This window comes from Periplaneta americana, chromosome 16, assembly GCF_040183065.1.
Source record: "Periplaneta americana isolate PAMFEO1 chromosome 16, P.americana_PAMFEO1_priV1, whole genome shotgun sequence".
NCBI lineage: Eukaryota > Metazoa > Arthropoda > Insecta > Blattodea > Blattidae > Periplaneta > Periplaneta americana.
Window position 1 is genome coordinate 21,377,106 of NC_091132.1, and position 24,074 is coordinate 21,401,179.

Below are 24,074 nucleotides of genomic sequence, written 5' to 3' on the forward strand. Positions count from 1 at the left end.
TGAGTGTGTAAGAGAGAGAGTGTGTGTGTGTAAGAGAGAGAGAGAGTGTGTGTGTGTAAGAGAGAGAGAGAGTGTGTGTATGTGTGTAAGAGAGAGAGTGTGTGTGTGTGTGTAAGAGAGAGAGTGAGTGTGAGTGTGTGTAAGAGAGAGAGTGTGTGTGTGTGTAAGAGAGAGAGAGAGTGTGTGTGTGTAAAAGAGAGAGAGTGAGTGTGAGTGTAAGAGAGAGAGAATGTGTGTAAGAGAGAGAGAGTGTGTGTAAGAGAGAGAGAGTGTGTGTGTGTAAGAGAGAGAGAGAGAGTGTGTGTGTAAGAGAGAGAGAGTGTGTGTAAGAGAGAGAGTGTGTGTGTGTAATAGAGAGAGAGAGTGTGTGTAAGAGAGAGAGAGAGTGTGTGTGTGTGTAAGAGAGAGAGAGTGTGTGTGTGTGTGTAAGAGAGAGTGTGTGTGTGTAAGAGAGAGTGTGTGTGTAAGAGAGAGAGAGTGTGTGTGTGTGTGTAAGAGAGAGAGAGTGTGTGTGTAAGAGAGAGAGAGAGTGTGTGTGTGTGTGTAAAAGAGACAGAGAGTGAGTGTGAGTGTAAGAGAGAGAGAGAGTGTGTGTGTGTGTGTAAGAGAGAGAGAGTGTGTGTGTAAGAGAGAGAGAGAGAGAGAGTGTGTGTATAAGAGAGAGAGAGTGTGTGTGTGTGTGTGTGTGTAAGAGAGAGCATGAATAACTCTCGTTATATATTGTCGGACCATCGGATCTGTGCCCCTTCAGCGCTGTCGTCGTTCTTGAAAAAGTTAACGCCTGTACTCACTCCATTCCACCCGCTTTCCTCCCACCACGTCAAATAGCATATCACGAACCTTGCCGAATAGGGATGTTGCCAAACTTCCGTCAAACGGTGTCATAACTATCTGGTCCTCCATGCTACAATATTATTTCTTTCAATCAAAATACATCTCGTATTTCTACAATTTTTAAACCTAAATCCCATGTCTCGAATCACTTTCCGTAGCGTTTCTCTCCAACCTTGGAAATTATTGCTTCTCTCGCAACCTTCAGTAATTTCTTCAATTTCGGAACTTCTTTCTGCATGGTATAAAATTCTTGTAGGCCTATCTTTCTTCTTAAAATATACATCAGTTCATATCATCTACAAGAATTAAAGATTCCCTTGGTCTGTTCTTCCCTGGTGATTCTAGCTTTTCATCTCCTGCACAGACTCCCTCTCTCCTGATTTTCTTTATTAGGCGCTCTGACCTGCCTATATAAATTACATAACATGTTGTATTAGTATTAGTTAAGTAAGTAATTTTAATACGTAATCAATTGAAATAAAATAAGCCTCACCTGTGATATCAGTTGCTCTTTTCGTTGCCTTATTTATAAAAAACAGATATTGACCTGTTTGTTTCTCTTCATCGCAAAATGCTATTACGTACTTGCTTAATAATATTTCTTTCGCCACTCCGTGCTACAGTATTCATGTTGAGTTGACAACACTGGACTGCAAGTGCAAATAAACTGTCCCGCAAGAAGGCTCAAAATTGTGAGTAGTGGGAGAGAGAAAGGGAGAGAGATAGAAAAGAGAGAGATAGGAATGCAGGGAGAGAAATTAATTACCGAGGCTGAGAAGGAATTAGGGTTCAGTTTGCATATCTTACGGAGGCACAGATCCGATGGTCCGACAATATATAACGAGAGTTATTCATGCTCCTGCCTATTATATCTTGGGAAAGGTTTTTCATTTCTCACATTAGACGGACATTGCGGGGTTCTGTGCTTTGGGGTAATCACTTGCCACTCTACCATCTGACACAATACAGTATAGAACGATGGATATTTAGAAACTATACAACTTTTAGTAAAGTGGTAAGATATTGTCTCAGACATTAAAACAAGAAATAATGGATAGGCAAAATATCTGATTGAAACGGCAACTTCAGAACCGACCAAGCAAATGTTTAAACAAGAAAACAGGATCATTCACGAAATATAGTCAGTATTTTAGTGGGTGATAATGTGGACGTATTATGAATAAAAAAAGTTCATATAAACAAGTACGCAACTTTTAATGGATGTCGAGATACAGCTGTTTTAATGTTACGCATAGAAGCCTTACAAATGATATGAAGCAACGACAAATGACTAAGTACAAAGGAATAGTATGTGTCGCTTTTCTGAAATCATCTCAGGGCAGGCCTGTTCATAATGAGTGTAGAGAAGCAGCTGTTTGTAGTTCGCTTGGCTAAAATGATGGGCATGCTCTTCCAGCATGACGAAGCCCTTGTAAACTTTAGCCGTCAGTTGAAATATTATCTAAATCTCACATGCTCCGAGAGATAGACTGGCAGCGGTGGTCACTGCATTGGCCACCAAGGTCCCCGGACTTTACTTCTATCAATTTTAGTCTGAGTGGGTTGCATGAAAGCCTATGTGTACAAAAAAAAGTAAACACAAGGGACGAATTTGTTGCACGCATTATGGATAAAATAAAAGAATGACAAGACGACTACACAGGGGCAAAGCATGCTGTTGTCAGAAGACCGAAAAAATGCGTTGAACTATTGAAATGAATTAATACTATGTAAGTAAGCAATAAAAATACCTAATAAATTAATCATTAAGTTATTTTTCCTTTCGTTTTTGCCATTTTTAACGCTTGACATGCGTAATATTCAAACAATTTTATCTCGACATCCGTTGAAAACTCCACACATGCTTATATACCCTTTCTTACTCATAATAGTCCATACTACCATCGCATTAAATATTTACTATTCCTCATGAATCACCCTGTATATGAGACACGAAAATCAGCCGACGAAGGTTAACCCTTTCTAACCCAAATTAAATTTACAAGCAATCCATGTTGAAACAAACAGCTGTATTAGGACCAATTCAGTGACCAAGTTACGGGAGTGGCAACATTTGAAACAAAACTATATTGATGAAAATGTATTGAAATAGAAGTTATCCAGCAAAATTTACCTTCATATGTAACACACAAGTATATAAATGCTATAAAGTTAATTATTGCCATATGGTATCTATAGGTAAGAAAGGGTTAAGAGAGACACGGTGTTGGACATGATCTAAGAAGTCTAGGCGTTAGCAAATGGGGGAAACAATCATAACATAGGATCATATGGTGCAGACATTGCGAAATCCATTAACAAAACAGTAAAACGTGAATCTGAATCAACAGATGGCATCACACAGATGAATGACGGTACCTCTTCAAAAGCGCGACTGTTCGGACTTCAAAAATCATTCCCAGTACAGGAGGGGTAAGGCACATTAAGCCCAATAGTGGCTTCAGTGCTAGCCTTTCAGCCTCTCCTCCGTACCAAAAAAAATTCTTCGCTCTATTACAGATACGCTGATACGTAGAATACCTCTTCCAGTCGCGTTGGTTCGAACGTTTTACTTTTGTTTCGGTTTACAATTGAAAAGTATGAGTCTACGATAAAAGGAGTAATTATTAATGAAATGCATGCAATATATTTTCTCTTCATATGTAATATATAGCTAGTCGGTGATGTATGCAATGGAGGGGGAAAGGAACTAGTCGCCCTACCCAGTATCTTCTGGCCTAGTTGCCTCATAACCAGTACCTTCTTGGTATTACTTGTGAGGTTCAGACAGTTCACTAAACAACAATGAAGCGACATTTCGAAATTAGACACAGTTCACAAATTTATCACTATGTTTCACTCAAAGTGTATCGTACGTGTTTATCATCCCTTTAATATTACAGAACTCGTGATTAGAAATCAAACGAGTGGCAGCGTATGTGTGTACATAGTAGAGATGAACAACGATCGAGAGAGCCAGACTAACAGCGCCTGCAAAGCCGAAAACCCGCACGACAATGTTCTATACGTTGCGTCGTTGACGTAAAGACTGCTTGTCAGTGTTTCGAGACGCCGAGATTGATCACTCCCGAAGTCCCGAACGTCAAGCAGCCTTGAATCGCTACAGATGTTTATATACCTCACTGAACTTTTATCTACTTTGGCAACTGTTATGTATGTATAAACAATCAAGTACCCTATTTGACACATCATCTCTACCTTTCAGTGTATAATAATCCGTTCCCCAGTCTTTATTTAATTACTAGGCCCTTATTAAAAGGCTAGCAATTTTCTTTTCATATGTTTGAGATCAAGTGTGCAATCTCAAGTAAAAAGATATTTACATTAGTTTTACGTTTCTTAGTAATGCAAATTTATTTGAGAATTGTTTTTTTTTTCTATTTATATAAACATAGGTAATATCATATAATAGAACCAGAACACTTTGATAACTAAGATACTGTTCTGTTTTGTCTTTTTGTCTCATTCAAATGTTATTTCAATGACGTATGTTATTCAAAGTTACGAAATCTTTCCACGCCGACCAAATGCTATTTCGAGAATGATGAGCGAGACTCAAAGCGCACGAGAATGACGAGACGAGACTCGAAAGACAAATGAAACGAACACAGCGAGCGAGAGCGGCAGTTAGTTTTGTTCATCTCTAGTGCCCATACTCGGTGAGGGAAAACACGTATTCTACGTCACAGCATCCAAGATTCTTCAGTAAAATACCGCAATTCAGCAACGAAGACTCTTTCAACTAGAATCTGGAGAGAGAAAAAAGCAACCTGGAGATGAAACACTTTATATGAAAGAGTTTGTACTCTCACTTACCACTCCCGTTAATACGAGAATAAATTAAGGGGATCGTAAAAAGAAAGCAATCGCTTTAACTCATTAAAGAACGTAGATAAGTTGAAGGGAATTATACTGGATTGCATTATCTCCACAACAAAGAATCAAGAAGGCCATAGTAATTTTATGGGGATCGTGGTATTAAAGTAGCTGGATTGTAAGTGGAGAAGGCTTTGAAAATGTGATCTTTATACACTCTTGTCACATAACTAGTTATAGGGAGCGTATAAGAATCTCAGAACCTCTTTCGAATAATGGTGTATTCCTGCTCAGCTCTCTTTAACCATTCACGAAAATTACAGCTACCTTGTCAATGGCACATATTGTCAAATCGTAAATTCTACAAAATAACTGATAACTTTTTACCCTTCCCACAGTAACGATATATTTATAGTGTAATTATTTCAGTTCTGTCCTTCCCAATGCGAATTAAAATATAATTCTATAATTCAAGCCAAAACATATAATCCATTATAACCATCTTTCACTCAAACGCTGTGGAATAACGGTTAGCATCCCTGACAGTGAAACGAGCGGGCCCGGTTTTCGGAATTTACGTATAAACTCCTGTTGCACATCTGCATATGTTAAAACACGCAATCTAGAACCGAGAATAGCCACCCGTTCTTCAATACTCAGCGCACTAATAGATTTATTTCTTTATTTATTTATTATTTTGCTAATAATTGTAACATAAAATATAATATATACAGAAAAACTTTAGCTCGCCCCTGAAAAAGTAGAACTCGTGCTCAGGGGCGGATTCCTGAATTGAAATTAATAATTATACAATACAATTTCTCTTATGTCTACTATGCAATTATAGTATATAAGTTTAAATTTACAATTTTTCAATTTTTATAAAATCATACATAACTTTTTAAATTTAATACTAGAAGTATTAGAATTGACAAGATTAGGATATTTAAATATAAATTTGTTATATATTCTTGGTCCTAAATTACTACTATGATTAAATACTGTAACAGTGTTGCATTTTGGTTCAAACAATCTTAAAGAATTCATACCTTTTGTTTCATAATTATGAGAATACAATTCAAAATTATTTCGATTTTTATGTATGAATTTTATTAATACAATATAATAAATTTGTCTTAGGTTAAGTACATTAAAGTCTAAAAACAAATTTTGAAATGGAAAATCAATAGGTTTATGAAGACATATTTTAATTATTTTCTTCTGCAATAAATAAAGTGGATTAAAATTGGATTTAAAAGAGCTACCCCAGCCTACAATTCCATACATAATTACCGACTGAAATAAAGTTAAATATATTGTACGTAATAAACTTATTGACAAGTAATTCCTCTATAAAACAAAACAATATACTATTTTACGTAATTTATTACAAAGGTAATTAATGTGTTGGGTTCCATGTTAAATGATTATCAAAAATTATGCCTAAATACTTAACTTCAGAGGACTCTTTAATAATCGGACATTTACACTGCATAAGACAACAGATTAATCTGGAACAATAAACAAATTCTAACCTTTACTCAAAAATGGATTCAGACTTTGTGTACACCCTGTATTATAAAAATCACTCGACAAATTATGTAACACGCCGAATAAATTAAGATACCTCACGTAATTGTATTAGATTCTAACCTTTCAAACGCTCTCCTATAAAATTCTGTGTGTGGCTTAGGATTATATCATTCTTATCCCTTCCAATATCAACGCACCAATAACGACTATCAGAAGCAAGTGGGACTTACTATAGACTCGTAACAAAATGTGTATTAACTCTGTGAACTGTAGAAAAGAACACTTGTGAAACGACTGTTCTCAATAAGTTAGTGAGTGGGCTGGAATTGTTTGTTCATGACGTAGGAGGGTTTAAACTCACGACCGTTGCTTCAGTATAATTTTTCTGTACTTCGTATGATATGAACGGTAAAAAGCGCTGTTTTCTTAGCAATATGAGTGTCGCTATGAATATACTTCTTGCCATTTCCAAAGTTCTATCTTATAACTGTCTGCATTTGGGGTTTAGAACTTGATGGGTTTCAACCCACATCTGCAGAAACAGACAATCATTTTGAGTACAACAGAAAATATACTTCCCACCCTCCGCTATAAGCAATATGGAATAATGGATCCCCAAAGCAAAATCTCATTCGCCAATATTTGTCTAGCCAACACGCCCTGCTGTCAGAAACGCGTCAGACTGCCGATTAAAGCTGATGGCAGCAGAGTGTCTCTGAAAACTTGTACACAAGTGGTGTGAGGGTCACAGACTGTTCTGTGGCATATCCTACGACCCACAGTGCTGTATTCCAAAGTCATCTCAGCTTACTGCAAGCATTCATATTCTTCCTAGCCAAGAGTAGCGTGCCAAGTGCGAGCTTTTCATCCAGTAACATGGATCTGAACGCCGGAGTTTACCGGAATCATAACTACGGTGCACAAACCCGGAGGATGAGGGGACTTTCGGGGTTCTACCGTTCCCCAGAATTTAATTTCACAAACACTTTTCCTCATATATATTCATATTATCGGAGAAAAATTCGTTTGGGCACAGGGAATCTAACTCAGGATCTCTCAGCTATGCGCGCTGAGCGCACTTTCCATCTGAACTATGCCGAGGACCCAATTCACGGTGCCGGCCGAACTCTTCTCCTCTTGTATCATCCAATGGCTTACTAATCTGTAGTTCATAGTATTTTGTTGTTTAATTCGTATTTAACTCTTGTATACATGTAACTCTCACTTAATCAAATTGTTGAATTTTTTGTAAGTTTATGCATATGTATATACACTTTTTGCTGGTTGAGTGGAAGAGAAGGCCTTACGGCTTTAACTCTACCAGCTAAAATAAATCATTATTATTATTATTATTACTATTATTATAATCTGCATTTTAGACATATTTTGTATGCCATGTATGCAGGAGCGCATATTTAAATGACTTTTTTGTCATTTTCAACAACAGTTTTTGAATATGTATTGTTAACATTGATATATATATATATATATATATATATATATATATATATATATATATATATAATTAAAATGTGTCTCGGTGAAACGTACAGCAGAGTTCGTATGGGTCAGTTTCTGTCAGATGCGTTTCCAATTCACTGTGGGCTGAAGCAAGGAGATGCACTAACACCTTTACTTTTTAACTTTGCTCTAGAGTATGCCATTAGAAAAGTACAGGATAACAGAGAGGGTTTGGAATTGAACCGGTTACATCAGCTGCTTGTCTATGCGGATGACGTGGATATGTTAGGAGAAAATCCACAAACGATTAGGGAAAACACGGGAATTTTACTGGAAGCAAGTAAAGAGATAGGTTTGGAAGTAAAATCCCGAAAAAACAAGGTATATGATTATGTCTCGTGACGAGAATATTGCACGAAATGGAAATATAAAAATTGGAAATTTATCTTTTGAAGAGGTGGAGAAGTTCAAATATTTTGGAGCAAAAGTAAAAAATATTAATGATACTCGGGACCAAATTAAACACAGAATATATATGGCAAATGCCTGTTATTATTCGGTTGAGAAGCTTTTATCATCCAGTCTGCTGACGAAAAATCTGAAAGTTAGAATTTATAAAACAGTTATATTACCGGTTGTTCTTTATGGTTGTGAAACTTGGACTCTCACTTTGAGAGAGGAACAGAGATTAAGGGTTTTTGAGAATAAGGTACTTAGGAAAATATTTGGGGCTAAGAGAGATGAAGTTACAGGAGAATGGAGAAAGTTACACAACACAGAACTGCACGCATTGTATTCTTCACCTGACATAATTAGGAACATTAAATCCAGACGTTTGAGATGGGCAGGGCATGTAGCACGTATGGGCGAATCCAGAAATGCATATAGAGTGATAGTTGGGAGGTCGGAGGGAAAAAGACCTTTAGGGAGGCCGAGACGTAGATGGGAAGATAATATTAAAATGGATTTGAGGGAGGTGGGATATGATGATAGAGACAGGATTAATGTTGCTCAGGATAGGGACCGATGGCGGGCTTATGTGAGGGCGGCAATGAACCTCCTGGTTCCTTAAAAGCCAGTAAGTGCGCGCACACGCACATACAGATATATGAGGCTTCGCCATGAATAATCATGATCATATATAGTCAACATGTAGATACATATTACTATAGTACCTGCTTGGAATTTTTTGCGAGGTTTTCCCCAACCGTAAGGTCAGGCAATCTATGGCGAATCCTCTGCCTCATCTCGTAAAATATAATCTCGTTACCACCAATTTCATCGACGCTAACTAACCTATTAGTTGATACAGCGTAGTTATATAACCAAGCAAAAAAAAAAATCCTAGTTACCTGTCAGAAAATATTCTGCAGAGCATCCCCTATCTCCTTTTCAATTTTTGCGTGCTTTATCTGAATCATTCTGTATATGCTTTTTGTACAGTCTAATGCTTGCCAATTGTATTGTATTGTATTGTATTTATTAACATTCCATGGTATTCATACATTGTTTCACAGCTAGAATATGGAGTAAGTCAAAAAACTTAATAAACTATTATAAGTCTTACTTTATAGTCACAGTCTAGATGAAATATATACAGACGAGGTTCACAATATAGTCTACTAGTACAACACAAAGTTTTAGTATCAATTTCATGAAGCGTTATTGAATGTTATGAATTCACCTACAGAATAGAAGGCGTGAGAAATTAGGTACTTCTTTAATTTGGCTCTAAATAATCTTATGTTTTCAATGACAGCAGTAATAATAATAGTAGTAGTAATAATAATAATAATAATAATAATAATAATAATAATAATAATAGTGTACAGAAGATTCTCGTACATCGATCTAAAACACAATTTAGTATTTAGTATTTATTTATTTAACCTGGTAGAGATAAGGCCGTCAGGCCTTCTCTGCCCCTCTACCAGGAGATTCCAACTATAATATGAAGAATAAAATTACAATTAGTATTAAATTTACAATTACAATTACAAATAAAATTATAATTAGTGTTAAATTTACAATTACAATAAAAAGCAAAGTAAGAAAAGATTACCTGAATAATTAAAGCGAGATAATTTATCATAGAAAAACAAAGAATATTTTATATTTAATGAATTACAAATTAAACCTAGAATAACATAATTGTATAATGATGAAATTACTGGATATTGAAATATTTTGTGATAGATTAAGGAAACTATTTACAAGAAATCAATTACTGACCAAGTGCCTAGTACGTTAGCGTTTGAATTCAATTTTATTTCGATAGTCCCTGATGCTAGCAGGTAGCGAATTCCAGAGTCTTGGCAGGGCTATTGTGAAAGAAGTTGAGTATGAGGAGGTGCGAGGGATGGTATTGTTAGTATTGTTTCATGACGAGAGCGTGTGTTCAGATTGTGGTGGGAAGAAAGGTAAGTGAAGCGATACGACAATCTTTTGTGTTCCACACTATAGAATTCCCTTCCCGGAATGAATACTCAAACGCCCCACATTGACGATGGAAAAAAAAGGCAGAAAAACATCGTTGCCGTCTTCGATAGTTATGTTTATGTAACAAGAATAAAGTACGGTAGTCTTATTTACCAGAAACAGAGTTTTCCTTTCATACTAGTAATTTTATTAAGCAACGGATCTCGGTAATGTTGAAACCTACAGACTGCCACCTTGTGTACTCATCAAGATAGGGGACGCAGTAAGAAAATTGGTGTCAGAGAAATCATATCAATAATACGCTTTCTATAAATGTAACTAGAAATAGGATTTGAAGTTTTGTCTAAATCAATTACCCCAAGAAAGGCTGTTCGCCAGTGGAACAAACAAAAACGACATCGCAGCTGCTGAGTTTCTATCGCTCTCAACGTTCCTTTATGCATTTCTTCCTCTGAAGAATAAAAAGGAAGACGTCAATAACGTGCCAAACTTTCGGATTTGCTAACTTTTAGATATCGGTGACGATTTTCTTACACTCCGAAGCGAGGAAGTTGATGTGAAGGAGACGCATAGAAAGCAAGCCAATTGAATTCCTTGTAATGTGTTATTTTCTGTTATTCATGAACTGCGGAGCACTGTCATTTCCTGTCTTGTCTGCGCCCTAACGTCTTCTTTCCTTCTACACATTCTCATTTAAAATGATACAAAATTCCAACTCTGACATGGTTAAGGATGAGGAGACGACGTTCGCTACAGCAAGAAGAAAATGAAACAGAACACACGAAGCTCGCAGTTTTCGACGTCCCAATCTTATCTCACAGAGTTATAAGTATGGCAAGCAGTTAGTATTGCACCGACTGACTTACTGAGTCAGTCAACTATTCACTCGGTCGCAGTACATCGGATAACCAGCCAGTCAATCTGTTAGTTTGTCAGTCAGTCTGTAGATCGATCGGAGACTGAATCAGTCACTAAATGTGTCGGTTTTTGGCACCTCAGTTAACAGCCAGTTACGTAACTGATCTCCTGAATTTAACTGCACTGACAAAATGTCTTCGGAAAGTTAAGTTTAGGATTATCGCCGCTTGTAACTAACAGTTAAGGGGTTAGGTACAGCTTACAGCAATAAAATATTGAAAATATTCCACTTTTTTTTTCCTCCATTACTATATTTTGTACAATAATGAAAATTAGTATGTGTAAAACACTGTCCTTCTGCTATATGATAAAAATATTTAAAAAAATTATTTATATACAGTATATATATATATACAGTATATATATATATACAGTATATATATATATATATATATACAGTATATATATATATATATGCATATATATATATATTTTTTTCAAAATTCAAAATGTTGGCAGTTCACTCTGCAGTAATGAAGCGTTTCCTTCATAACTAAAAAACTATTCAACATTCTGTGATGAAATTTTGTGTGTGTATTTATGCACGTCATATTTACAATATGACGCAAAATCACTTCTCTACCTTTGATAGATTGTCTGATAAAAAATAAATAAATTTTTAAAATGTTCAAATATCAGTATTTTCTTCTAACATAAAATTAAAAAAAAAAAAATATATATATATATATATTATTTATTAAGGAATGTAGTTGAAAGAGCATGATATTGTAAACATGAGTTTCAGCAATAAAATAAATGAGAGAGAAGATAAAAAAGTTAACAAGTTTATGAGTTATGAGGGAAACGCTTCATCACTACACAGTGAACTGTCACCGTTTTGAATTTTGAAGGGAAAAAAAAAAAAAAAAAAAACCATATAATTTTTTTAAATCGTAAAAAAAAATATATTTTTTTTTTCATATAGCAGAAGGACAGTGTTTTACAGATATCTATTTTCATTATTGTACAAGATACAGTAGCGGAGGAAAAAAATGTTGAATATTTCAAAAATGTTATTACTGTAAGTTGTACCTAACCCCTTAAACCAACTACCTGTTTAATGTCTCTTGTCGTCCATTGGTGTCTTGTCTCTAGTAATAGTGTTACTACAAAATAAATAAACACTTTCAATGCCCTTTTTCTACTGATCGAACTAATAGACATAAGTCAGTTAATATGCGTCCATTTCATTATTATATATTGTTGTCAACATGTGTTTAAGATTTAATCATTATACCGGGTCTTTAAAAAATCCGTGAAACATTTTAGAAATTCAAATAAATTAAGCAACGAATACTACATTTTAATACACAGTGATATAGGTAAACTCTTCAAGTCTTTTTTACATATCTCGCAAATGCTCAATCTATCCAGTCTTGCTGATACGGTAGACATCTAGCCGATGATCTACTAAGGAATATGCTACATGAGCTAAAGCTAAATGTCAGCTGTGAACAGTATGGAACGAAGATAAATGTCAACAAGACGAAGACCATGGTCATAGGAAGAAAAGTAAAGAAGGTTAACTTGCGAATTATAAATGAGGCAGTAGAGTAAGTGGACAGCTTCATATACTCTGAGTGTACTATAAGCAGTAACATGAGCTGCTGCCAAGAATTCAAAAGGAGAACAGTAATGGCAAAGGAAGCTTTTACTAGGAAAAGGAACATCTTCTGCGGACCTCTGGAGAAAGAACTAAGGAGGAGACTAGTGAAGTGCTTTGTGTGGAGTGTAACATTGTATGGGAAGAAACATGGACATTAAGACAAAGTGAAGAGAAGCGAATAGAAGCATTTGAAAGTGGATATGGAGAAGAATGGAGCGTGTGAAATGGACAGAATAAGAAACGAAGCTGTGTTGGAAAGAGTGCATGAAGAAAGAATGATGCTGAAACTGATCAGGAAGAGGAAAAGGAATTCACTGAGTCACTGGTTGAGAAGAAACTGCCTACTGAAGGACGCACTGGAAGGAATTGTGAACGGGAGAAGAGTTCAGGGCAGAAGAAGATATCAGATGATAAACGATATTAATAAGATATATGGATCATACGCGGAGACAAAGAGGAAGGGAGAAAATAGGAAAGACTGGAGAATGCTGGGTTTGCAGTAAAAGACCTGCCCTTGGGCAGAACACTATGAATGAATAAATCCGAACTGACTAATTTCAGATTTTTTTTTTCATGATTCACCTGAGAACAATGTCTTTTATTGAATTTAAAAACTGTGAAATAATGTTTTGATTTGGAATTCAGATTCTCCTAAAAAACAATATTGTCGGCATATGCCAAAATACTCAATTTGCTTTGAAGTTGTATACCTATGTTTTAAGTGTTTACATGTCAAATGACAGTTTCTATTATTATTATATAGAACTGGATATGTGATAAGACTGCATATTTAGATCCGTTTATACGTATTTTGATCAAATTAAATAATTTCAACAGTGTTCCAAAATCTTCCATAAAATTCAATAAAAATTCACCATTTATACTGTAAAATGCTTAGCTAAAATTAATAAAAGGAACATGAATATATGTTACAAATTCATATTTTTCGTTTTTTTTTTTTTTTTTTAAATTAAAATATATAAGAAAAGAACAATTCCCGAAGAAAAACCGCGCATTTTCGCTACGCCAATTCTTTTCTGATATTTTTTAATGCAATTCGAAATAAGAACGCGTCAAGTGAAACCCATTTAAGGAAGGCGCTCTCAGTAGAAAACTAGGAAAATTGGCAAGTCGATAAATTAAGAATGATGAACTTCTGGGGGGGAGGAGAGCGGTGGCAGTGGAGGTGATCCAGTAATCCTGCCATGTCCAGTGGAGGACTCATACACATTTCATAAAGAGAATCGATTAAAACTAGGAGCTGTGCCACGCTTCAGGTTATCACACAGTACGGCTGCGAGGGGTATCAACGCACTATACGGGGCCACACGCGTCCAGCCCTCAACCAGTCATATACAGGGTGATTCACGAGGATTTACCGTCACTAACGGAGCTTATTTCCGAAGACATTCTGAGCAAAAAATGCCATATAAACATTTGTCCTAATCTCAATATTTTCGAAGTTACACTAATTTGAAGATGTTTGTACAATAACTTTTTTTCTTTAGTTTCAATGGTAAAATAATATTACAGATAGAGAATGAACTATTCAGAAGTATTATTTCTTTAATTGGCTAGTGTTCTGAGCTAAAATGTGTTGTCAGTTGCTTTGTACAGATTTTGCTTTTTAATTTTTAACTAAAAGTGTCATCATTCTTACGCACTTATCACAAAAATTGTTACAAATCATACGACTTTTGGAACTTGACTCTTTACAGTTTAATTATGCTTCGACAGATTCAACATTCCAGCAGACATCGACTCTACATGCTCCTGCCGCGAAGACCTTCACAGTGCGAAACACCTTCTATTTGACTGTCCTATTATTGAAGCAAAGAGATTTCAAATGAAGACACATCTTCTGGACTGCGACACCGAATACAGGACTCCACTATGTGAAGTGATCCAAAAACCTTGTTGCTACAGACAATTTATGGACTTGCTAAACTTTATCTTTAAAAGACTGTAGATATATATTTCACCATTATCTGTGTAAAAATAAGTAGTATACCGTATAGCAAAAACTAAAACCCTAGCATACCGCTTGGTGAATTAGCGTTCTTTTCCACGGATATTTAATAATAATAATTATGCTTCCCAATTTACAGTCTTCAAAAATTTACAAGAGGGGCCAGATTTGTAACAATTGTTGTGATAAATGCGTCAGAAAACGTAATTTCGTAGTTAAAGATCGAAAAAAAAAAATTCTGTACGAAGCAACTATGGAATTCGAAACACATTTCTAGCTTCAGAATACTAGCTAAGTAAAGAAATGATAGTCCTGAATAGTTCATTCTTTATCTGTAATATTCTTTTATCCTTAAAACTCAATAATTGTATTTTACAAACAATTTCAAATTAGCGTAACTCTGAAAATATTGAGATTAGGACAAATGTTTAGATGACATTTTTTTCCCCAGAATTTCTTCGAAAATAATCTTCGTAAGAGACGGTAAATCTCGTGATTCACCCTGTATTTGCAGCACGACTTACAGCACAAAAAATGTAGGGCAGGTTTTCTCCGAATAATTAAATAGCACGTTCTAACATGGTTTATCTGTCGCCGTATCATCGTATATTCCATTCTGATTAATCCTGTAATTTGAAAGGGCAACTGTAGATCAATAACACAATTTACGTCGTTTTAAATATCAAGTATGATATATAATGGAAACATAAATACATGACCTAAAAATCATACATTTACGAGGCGCGTCCAGAAAGTAAGTTTCCCTGGGACCGTTTAGATAAAGAAAACACAATTCCATGGAAAGATTTATTGAAACAGATAAGCAATTGTTGAGGTATTTTTCAACATATTCCTCATCGCAATTGAGACATTTGTCATACCGTGGGATCAACTTTTGTATCCTTGTGTCGTAGAAGTCTGCCGCCTATGATCGGAACCAGTGTGTGACAGACGTCTGCACCTCGAACCCGGGCCGGCTAGTCTGGAGACAGACACGCTACCACAGAGCTAACTCGGCGGACCATATACCAAATATTTCCATGTTTATTGTATGACAATTATAATGGAATTGAAAGAAGGGAAAAATGGCAGGAGAATAATTGAAAAGTACGCAAATACGAGTCCTTGCAAGGGACTTTTAGGCTGTGAGGCAGTGTCAATGTGAGCTCCAAGGCTGTTGTCCACTTGTCTCTTCATTGTTCACCGTTTCAGTGCAGGAACTCAAGAGAATTATGAAGGAGAAAAACCGAAAATTCACATAACCTAATAGTTACCAAACGATGGGAGGCAGATTCGCTGATGATGTTAAAAGCCTGACAGGAGAGATTGGTATGAGGGAAGGACCACTCCGCGGACAATGACAATGAAAGAAGGAGAAACAATTAAAATGTATGCAAGGGAAATTGGGGCTGAAAGGAAGTGTGTGTGTGTGTGTGTCTGAGCTCCAAGCCAGTTGGCCATCTGAGAAAAGCAGAAATGTTGTTGTTGTTTTCTAATGGCAGGCGTTTGACAATAAAGTCATTTGACCTCTTGCACTCCAATATTTTTCAAAGATATTATCATGACCAGCCACTGAAGCACAGATTCTGAGGTGTTCCGAATCCATTTCTTGGTTTGAGTTGCACAATGGACAGTTAGGGGACTGATATATTCCAATTCTATGCAGGTGTTTGGCCAAACAATCATGGCCTGCTGCCAATGTAAATGCAGCTACAGACGATTTTCGTGGTAAATCGGTAATTAACTGTGGATTATGATGCAGAGAGTTCCATTTTTTTTCTCTTGAGATTGTGTTATCAAATTTTGTTTGGTGAAGTCTAAATATGTAGATTTAATAAATCTTTTCACAGAGTAATACGTAGATTTAGTAACAGGTCTGTAAGTAGCAGTGCTGCCCTTCTTTGCTAAAGCATCCGCATTCTCGTTTCCCAGGATTCCACAATGGGATGGTATCCATTGGAATACAATTCTTTTATTGAGTGATATTAATTGAGAGAGCATTTTAGTTATTTCTGCTGTTTGAGATGAAGGCATGTGTTTAGAGAAAGCAGAAATAACTATCACACGAGGAAGAGGAAAATCATCTCAAAGAAAAAACCTCTTCCAATGTCTACGCAAAGATGTTACAGAGAACTTCCCAGGTATTGAACCGAGGTGCGTTCGGTGATGGGATATCACAATAACGTGTCACTAGCCTACGTATTGGTGGTCAATTTGTGGTCACGAAGATCCACTAATTGGGAACATACCATTACGATGTGGTGACAGCTTCTAGCTGACGTGAACACATTCCGCAATACACAGCGCTGTGCTAGCATGGGCAGCCCTCTTATACAGTTAATGAAAAACGGGCTGTAGTATATATGGACGCACAATATCAACCGGTGGCCCAATATTTATACACTTCGCTCCGATAACGCCGGAAATTCATGATCCCGTCCACTCCATCAACACTGAAGCAAAATATTTCACGGATGAAGCATCAGAAATTAGGGATCATTTTTTATTACTAGGAATATTTGAAGAAGACTTGGAATTTCTTAATACTCAAGATTCAATTTTTTTATGTCGGCATGACAACTCTGTTTTAAGAGGAGAGGATGGTAATTTTTAAAACTTTTTTCCTATTTGGTGTAAAATATTAATTTTTTGTATGTAGAGAGCTCACGGCTATAGCAACTCAACAAAATATAAATATTTTGAATAAGTTATTTGGGAGCCAGATTTGAAAAAAAAAAATGTACCCAATGCAGGATTTTACTAAACTCGATATATCTAAGCCATTTTTAAAGATAAATTTAAACACAATGTTACAATTTATTTGTAAAAGCACGCTCTACAAACTGTCTATAACAGAATTTTGATATTAGTTCCTACATTTGTAAAATAAACAATTAAAATTTAATAACATTTTTTTTTTATTTTCTTTCTTGCAACAGAGAGACGTATTTTTAAAATGAAATCAATTAGGGAAATTCCGTTACAGAGAAAAGTTTCCTAGTAGTCTAGAGAATGTGTATTCTAAATTTCATTCATATATCTTTAATACTTCAAAAATTATATCGATTTTTGTCTGGCTATGTAGCAAAAAAAAGTAAAGTTCCAGAAACAGCAATCAAAGGGGGTGTGATTTAATAATCCAGAGCGCAGGAACTTTAAAAATGGCGTCTCAACATCCAATAAGGGCACAGATACCCACACAATGTTATACAATGTATTCCACACACATCACAGAGTATTTTAAAGAAAAATTTCGTTTTGAAAAAAAAATGAAGTTCAGGAAACAACAAACAAAGTGCGGTGTAATTTAAAAATCCAGAGCGCAGGAAGTTTAAAAATGGCGTCTCAACAACCGATAAGGGCACAAATACCCACAAAATATTATACAACGTATTCTACACATATCACAGAGTATTTCAAGGAAAAAAAAAATTGTTTTTTGAAAATTTACTCATTTTTCACCAAAAAATGCCATCCTCTTCCCTTAAAGTAAATCCCTTGAGATGCGATGCGCTGCGTTCATTGCTTTATCTTTCGAACTTGCTTACAGGCCACTTACACTGCGTAAGAAATTTTAACATTTTTTTTTTTTTGCGCTGGGCATGCGATGCATGTTTTCTATATAATTTGGGCCTCCTGAATACGAATATGACAATGAAAAACTGTTGTTGGTTACTGTTTTTTTTTAGAAATTTTCAAATTTATACCTATTAAAAAAACTTCTTTATATTATAATCACAATAATGCTAAATATTCACTGTTCAGAAGAGTACACCTTTCTTTTTCTGCATTTTCTTTTATATTGGGCATCAGGTACATTACAAGCTAAAGTCCAACAATAGTCTGCTAGCATATTGGTATTCCACTGTGCTTGGTATCTTTTTTACATAGTTGAAATTTCTTGATGAAAGCGCTCACCATGATCATCACTGAAATCGCCACCATTCTCGAGGAAAAAGTCAAGAAGGGAGTGAAGGAAGTGAATTTTCAGAGGCATTTTATAACTAATAGTTTCATATGCCAACAGTAAATTTTTCACTAGTTCTTCTTAGTTCTCACTTCTATAGTTAGCCAGAAAATTTAATACAACCTCTTTGAATGCAATCCAGACGGCTCTCTCTTTTCCTTCCAACAAAGATTCCGAGTGACTGTCCTTCATTATCTCTCTAAGTTGTGGTCCATTGAGAACTCCCTCTTTTGTTTTTGAGTCACTTATATAGCAGGAAATTTTTCCTGGTTATTTTAAATGCATTACCGGTTATTCTGTATGGTTGTGAAACTTGGGCTCTCACTTTGAGAGAGGAACAGATATTAAGGGTGTTTGAGAATAAGGTTCTTAGGAAAATATTTGGGGCTAAGAGGGATGAAGTTACAGGATAATGGAGAAAGTTACACAACGCAGAGCTGCACGCATTGTATACTTCACCTGACATAATTAGGAACATAAAATCCAGACGTTTGAGATGGGCAGGACATGTAGCACGTATGGGTGAATCCAGAAATGCATATAAAGTGTTAGTAGGGAGGCCGGAGGGAAAAAGACCTTTGGGGAAGCCGAGACGTAGATGGGAAGATATTAAAATGGGTTTGAGGGAGGTGGGATATGATGGTAGAGACTGGATTAATCTTGCTCAGGATAGGAACCAATGGCGGGCTTATGTGAGGGCGGAAATGAACCTACGGGTCCCTTAAAACCCAGTAAGTAAGTAAGTAAGTATTTTAAATGCATCATTTTTATGATTAATCAATTTAACAAAATTATTCACTAGCGTTAACTTAATGTGTAAAAGGGGTACAATTAATTTACTTTGAGGTACAAGGAAGTAGAAGAGTTTTTTTTTTTTTTTTTTTTTTTTTTTTGCAAAGTATCGAATTAACAAAATTTCGGCCCCTGAATTTTCCAAGTTTCAGTTATCACATGCGCAGTAAATTCAGGTGACCCAAATTTTGTTTCTCGGCTTGTATAGGCAAAGTTATGAAATTGTACGGCGAATGCAGGACACATCTCGCTATTACTAATTTCATCGACTGTAGCCAGCTGCGCAGTTCAAATGGCGCTGTTAAATAATCGATTAGAAATATAGAATATGAATGGAATTCGACGGCGAAAGGCTTTTCCACAACTATACAGAGACATGACCTCTTCAAAGATTCATATTACTTCAGCAAGCAGCCCTCGCAATTGACAAAGAGTTCATATCAAAGACGGATCTGATTGTCTGCCTTCGCAGGGAAGTGGTAGATCGGCTGATTTATTCAGAAGCAGGCGCCTCAGGCAATAACGAATATATTCCCGGCAACCGACATCGACCAGCATTTCCGAAGCCTGGTCCTTCTTCGCAAGCAGAACACGTGTGCCAGAGAAGAGCGCAAAGGAGAACACGCTGAAATGTCGAGTTTGCAGATGAAGTAAAAGATACGTGCATGGCGCACGAAGACCTCAAGATCAGAAATTTTGAAGAGGGCATATCATAAAGAAGGCGTGTAAGGGGATCCTGGATTAGGCTTCGCCGTGGTCTAATGCTCCGCGTGGAGCGACTTCTCTAAAGCTCTCGAGTCGATAGTAAAAGCTAAAGGAATTTCATTTGCGTTAGAATTCCTTTTCATCCACAATATAATGACGGCAGTTTTAAACTCAGAATATATTTATCACCTACACTTGAATTAGGTTATACGCCATCGAAGAAACTAAAGAAATGACGACGCAATATATGAGTGTCGCTTACTTACTTACTGGCTTTTAAGGAACCCGAAGGTTCATTGCCGCCCTCACATAACCCTGCCGTTGGTCCCTATCCTGAGCAAGATTAATCCATTCTCTATCATCATATCCCACCTCCCTCAAATCCATTTTAATATTATCTTCCCATCTACGTCTCGGCGTCCCTAATGGTCTTTTTCCCTCCGGTCTCCCAACTAACACTCTATATGCATTTCTGGATTCGCCCATACGTGCTACACGCCCTGCCCATCTCAAACGTCTGGATTTAATGCTCCTAATTATGTCAGGTAAAGAATACAATGCGTGCAGTTCTGTGTTGTGTAACTTTCTCCATTCTCCTGTAACTTCATCCCTCTTAGCCCCAAATATTTTCCTAAGCACCATATTCTCAAACACTCTTAATCTCTGTTCCTCTCTCAAAGTGAGAGTCCAAGTTTCACAACCATACAGAACAATTCTAACTTTCAGATTTTTCGACAGCAGACTGGATGATAAAAGTTTCTTAACCGAATAATAACAGGCATTTCTCATATTTATTCTGTGTTTAATTTCCTCCCCAGTATCATTTATATTTGTTACTGTTGCTCACAGATATTTGAACTTCTCCACCTCTTCAAAAGATAAATTTCCAATTTTTATATTTTCATTTCGTGCAATATTCTGGTCACGAGACATAATCATATACTTTGTCTTTTCGGGATTTACTTCCAAACCTATCTCTTTACTTGCTTCCAGTAAAATTCCCGTGTTTTCCCTAATCGTTTGTGGATTTTCTCCTAACATTTTCACGTCATCCGCATAGACAAGCAGCTGATGTAACCCGTTCAATTCCAAACCATCTCTGTTATCCTGGACTTTCCTAATGGCATACTCTAGAGCAAAGTTAAAAAGTAAAGGTGATAGTGCATCTCCTTGCTTTAGCACACAGTGAACTGGAAATACATCTGACAGAAACTAACCTATACGAACGCTGCCGTACGTTTCACTGAGACACATTTTAATTAATCGAACTAGTTTCTTGGGAATACCAAATTCAATAACAATATCATATGAATGTCGCTATAAGAAAAAAATAAATACATCCACAATATTGCTGTACGTGTTTTGTACAATTTCTAATTTTACATAGGCCTACAAAACTAAAACTCTCTTATAGTAATATGCGTTACAAGAGCGCTATGTTGACGTTTTCATGTTCGAGGAAAAGATTGAAAAAGCGAAACGTAGTTGAGCTTTTTTAATTTCCGAGAACATGAAAACAAACATACCGCTCGTGTATCGTACATTATTTTGTGCGAAGATCGTTTATTACATACCTCAAAAGAGGAATTTCTAATTAGTTGCAATGAAATCTCCATCTTGGTTTCTGTTCAATGACGGCAACTTTGGAAAACAAATATATCTATCCTCGACATTGTTCCTATAAAATGTTTTCTGTGTTTACTATACTGCAGCAGGCCGTGATATACGTCTGTCTTTTTTTTCCCCCCAGTCTATGATGAGTCTGGAATCTTGTTGATTTTTTCACGGCTTCCTTAATGTTACTTGCATTACAAATGCAGTAACTTTTGTGGTGTTGTAGAGTTTACTTAATCTTTGCAAATATTTAAAAACAATAATTAACAGTGCAATTTAGGTGAAATTGCAGTAGTAAGTTTCCAATTTATAATTATTACTATATTGAACGTCTGTTATGTGTGTTAGGCTGGGAATACTGAATGTGGTATTTCACACTTACCGAGTATTGGTTGTGTGCGGAAAGGAAGCAAATACGCACGATCTCGCACAAAATACTTTACACTGATTTCTTTATTATTTTGAAAAATAAAAATAGTGTACAGGATTGTATCAAATAATTAAATATGGGGTAAAATATTATAATGTACACTAATTTAAATCCTAAAAAAGTACTCACAACTAAGAGAGTGAGTTGAAGAAATCTGTATCTTTCTCGGCTTCCTTTTTGCAAAATACTGCATCTGTAAATCATTTTCAATTTTTCCTCAAAGGACACTAGGACTGAGTTTTGAAATTTTTACAATATTTTAATGCAATTTATTTCAATTTTTAACCGTTTGTGAGATGGGTTAAAAGGAAGGTTTGTGCAAATTTTGAGCTCAATCGGTCTGCTAGTTTCGTAGTTAATTTTTATTGTAATTATGCAAATGAGTGACAATCAAAATATTCCATACGCATTACATTCAAATACAGCAGTTCATATTTATTCATATGGACCCAGATTCACGGGAAATTGAAGGTATCTATTTACTGTGGGTATAATAATTTTTTGAAAATGAGACATTTATTTATTCATATTTTTGTTTACATAATAATTTTTTTACATCCCAATTTTTAAGATACTTAAAATGTCTCAGCATTGTATTCCGTCAACTCCTATTTATCGGTTTATTTCTTAATTTTGTATATTCTATATTGTCTAGTCCAGTGGTTCATTATCAATTAAATTACTACTTCGTCATACGGTCTATTCAAACAAGCAAACAACCGCACTACCCGACTCCTTTCGGATTAGTCTCGGGGAAACCCCCCAACCAACTTTTCTTCACGCCTCAGGTGCAATTCATTGTGTATTCGTAAAATAATTAAATAGCTTTTTGTAACTGATTTTTATGCTTTCACAGCAACCCACATTCCAACAGTAGGGTGTAATACGTAGATTTAATTTTGCGTAAGATAAAGTAATTCTATGTTCTTACTTCTATTTCATAACAAAGCGGACCCACCTAAACATGGCGTTAATAAGAATTCGCTTTCCTTTTAAATCAATTTGGTGATCATAAAAATGAGAATTAAAGAATACCAATATAAACATATTTAATTCTAGGATACATTGCGCAAGAAATGCTCCGGTCATTAAGTAACAGAAATATAATATGTACTTACATTACAATTGCGAATAAATTAATTTTTCTTCCGGTAACTGTAACCATGGTAATAAAGTCGTGCTGCACTCACCTGCAACAGACAAAGAAAAATCAATATTAACATTGATCAAACTATATCCACAAAGTAACAGAAAAGATACACAAGGCAGAAGACAGAAAAGAGTGGAGTGACACTGTGGATAAGGCATCGTATGGCAGTGATGTCAAAGCAAGGGCATTTTTCTGACCTTGACGTCGTGCGCGGGCATCAAGCGCTAGGTATGGAAGGAGCAAGGACTGTGTATATGAATAAGGAGCCTGTTGGATGAAGAAAACAGTGGTGTACAAACTTCAAACAGAACGTGAAATTTTATGTCGTTACTTTATATGGCTATTTGCTGTTTGATATTATCTATAGTGTCTGTAAAACAAAGTACTATCACCAGTTTCTTAATATTGCAGTTAATAACATAATAATGAGTTAAGAAGAAATATTCACATACATTTCATAGTAGTAAAACTATACTATATTAAGTGAATGAAACATCATTCATAAAGAAAGTGATATCCCATAGAAAGAGATAGAAAGAGATTAAGTTGGAAGTCGGTATGTTGGAATTGTTATTTATGGTACCTTTAGCCTTATAAAAGTAATCGATAAACTAATCAAAACAATATTACAGTACAAAGCAAAGTTACCTAGGTATATTTTTCAACTGTACCTAATATTACATAGCTAAAATCTTATCGCATTATGCTTTTAAGGAGATATTGGTGCGCAACTTCCTATCATAAAGAATATTAAATTATTTTCTCGAAATCTGCTGAAGCTATAGAGCTGGCGTTTTTAGAACACATGGGCACATACCT

General features: G+C 35.7%; 2 protein-coding genes across 2 annotated transcripts in view; both read right to left on the reverse strand.

Annotated features, from left to right (window-relative positions):
• The window catches only part of LOC138692277 (midasin-like), a 414,487-nt gene that overhangs the window by 350,320 nt on the left and 40,093 nt on the right, over nucleotides 1–24,074 (reverse strand). The window lies entirely within an intron of this gene.
• The window catches only part of LOC138692278 (midasin-like), a 507,844-nt gene continuing 506,705 nt past the window's right edge, over nucleotides 22,936–24,074 (reverse strand). The window contains exon 36 of the mRNA XM_069815451.1: nucleotides 22,936–23,295. Within this exon, the coding sequence (XP_069671552.1) occupies nucleotides 23,242–23,295 (54 nt within the window). The 3' untranslated portion in view covers nucleotides 22,936–23,241. The remainder of the gene's footprint in view (nucleotides 23,296–24,074) is intronic.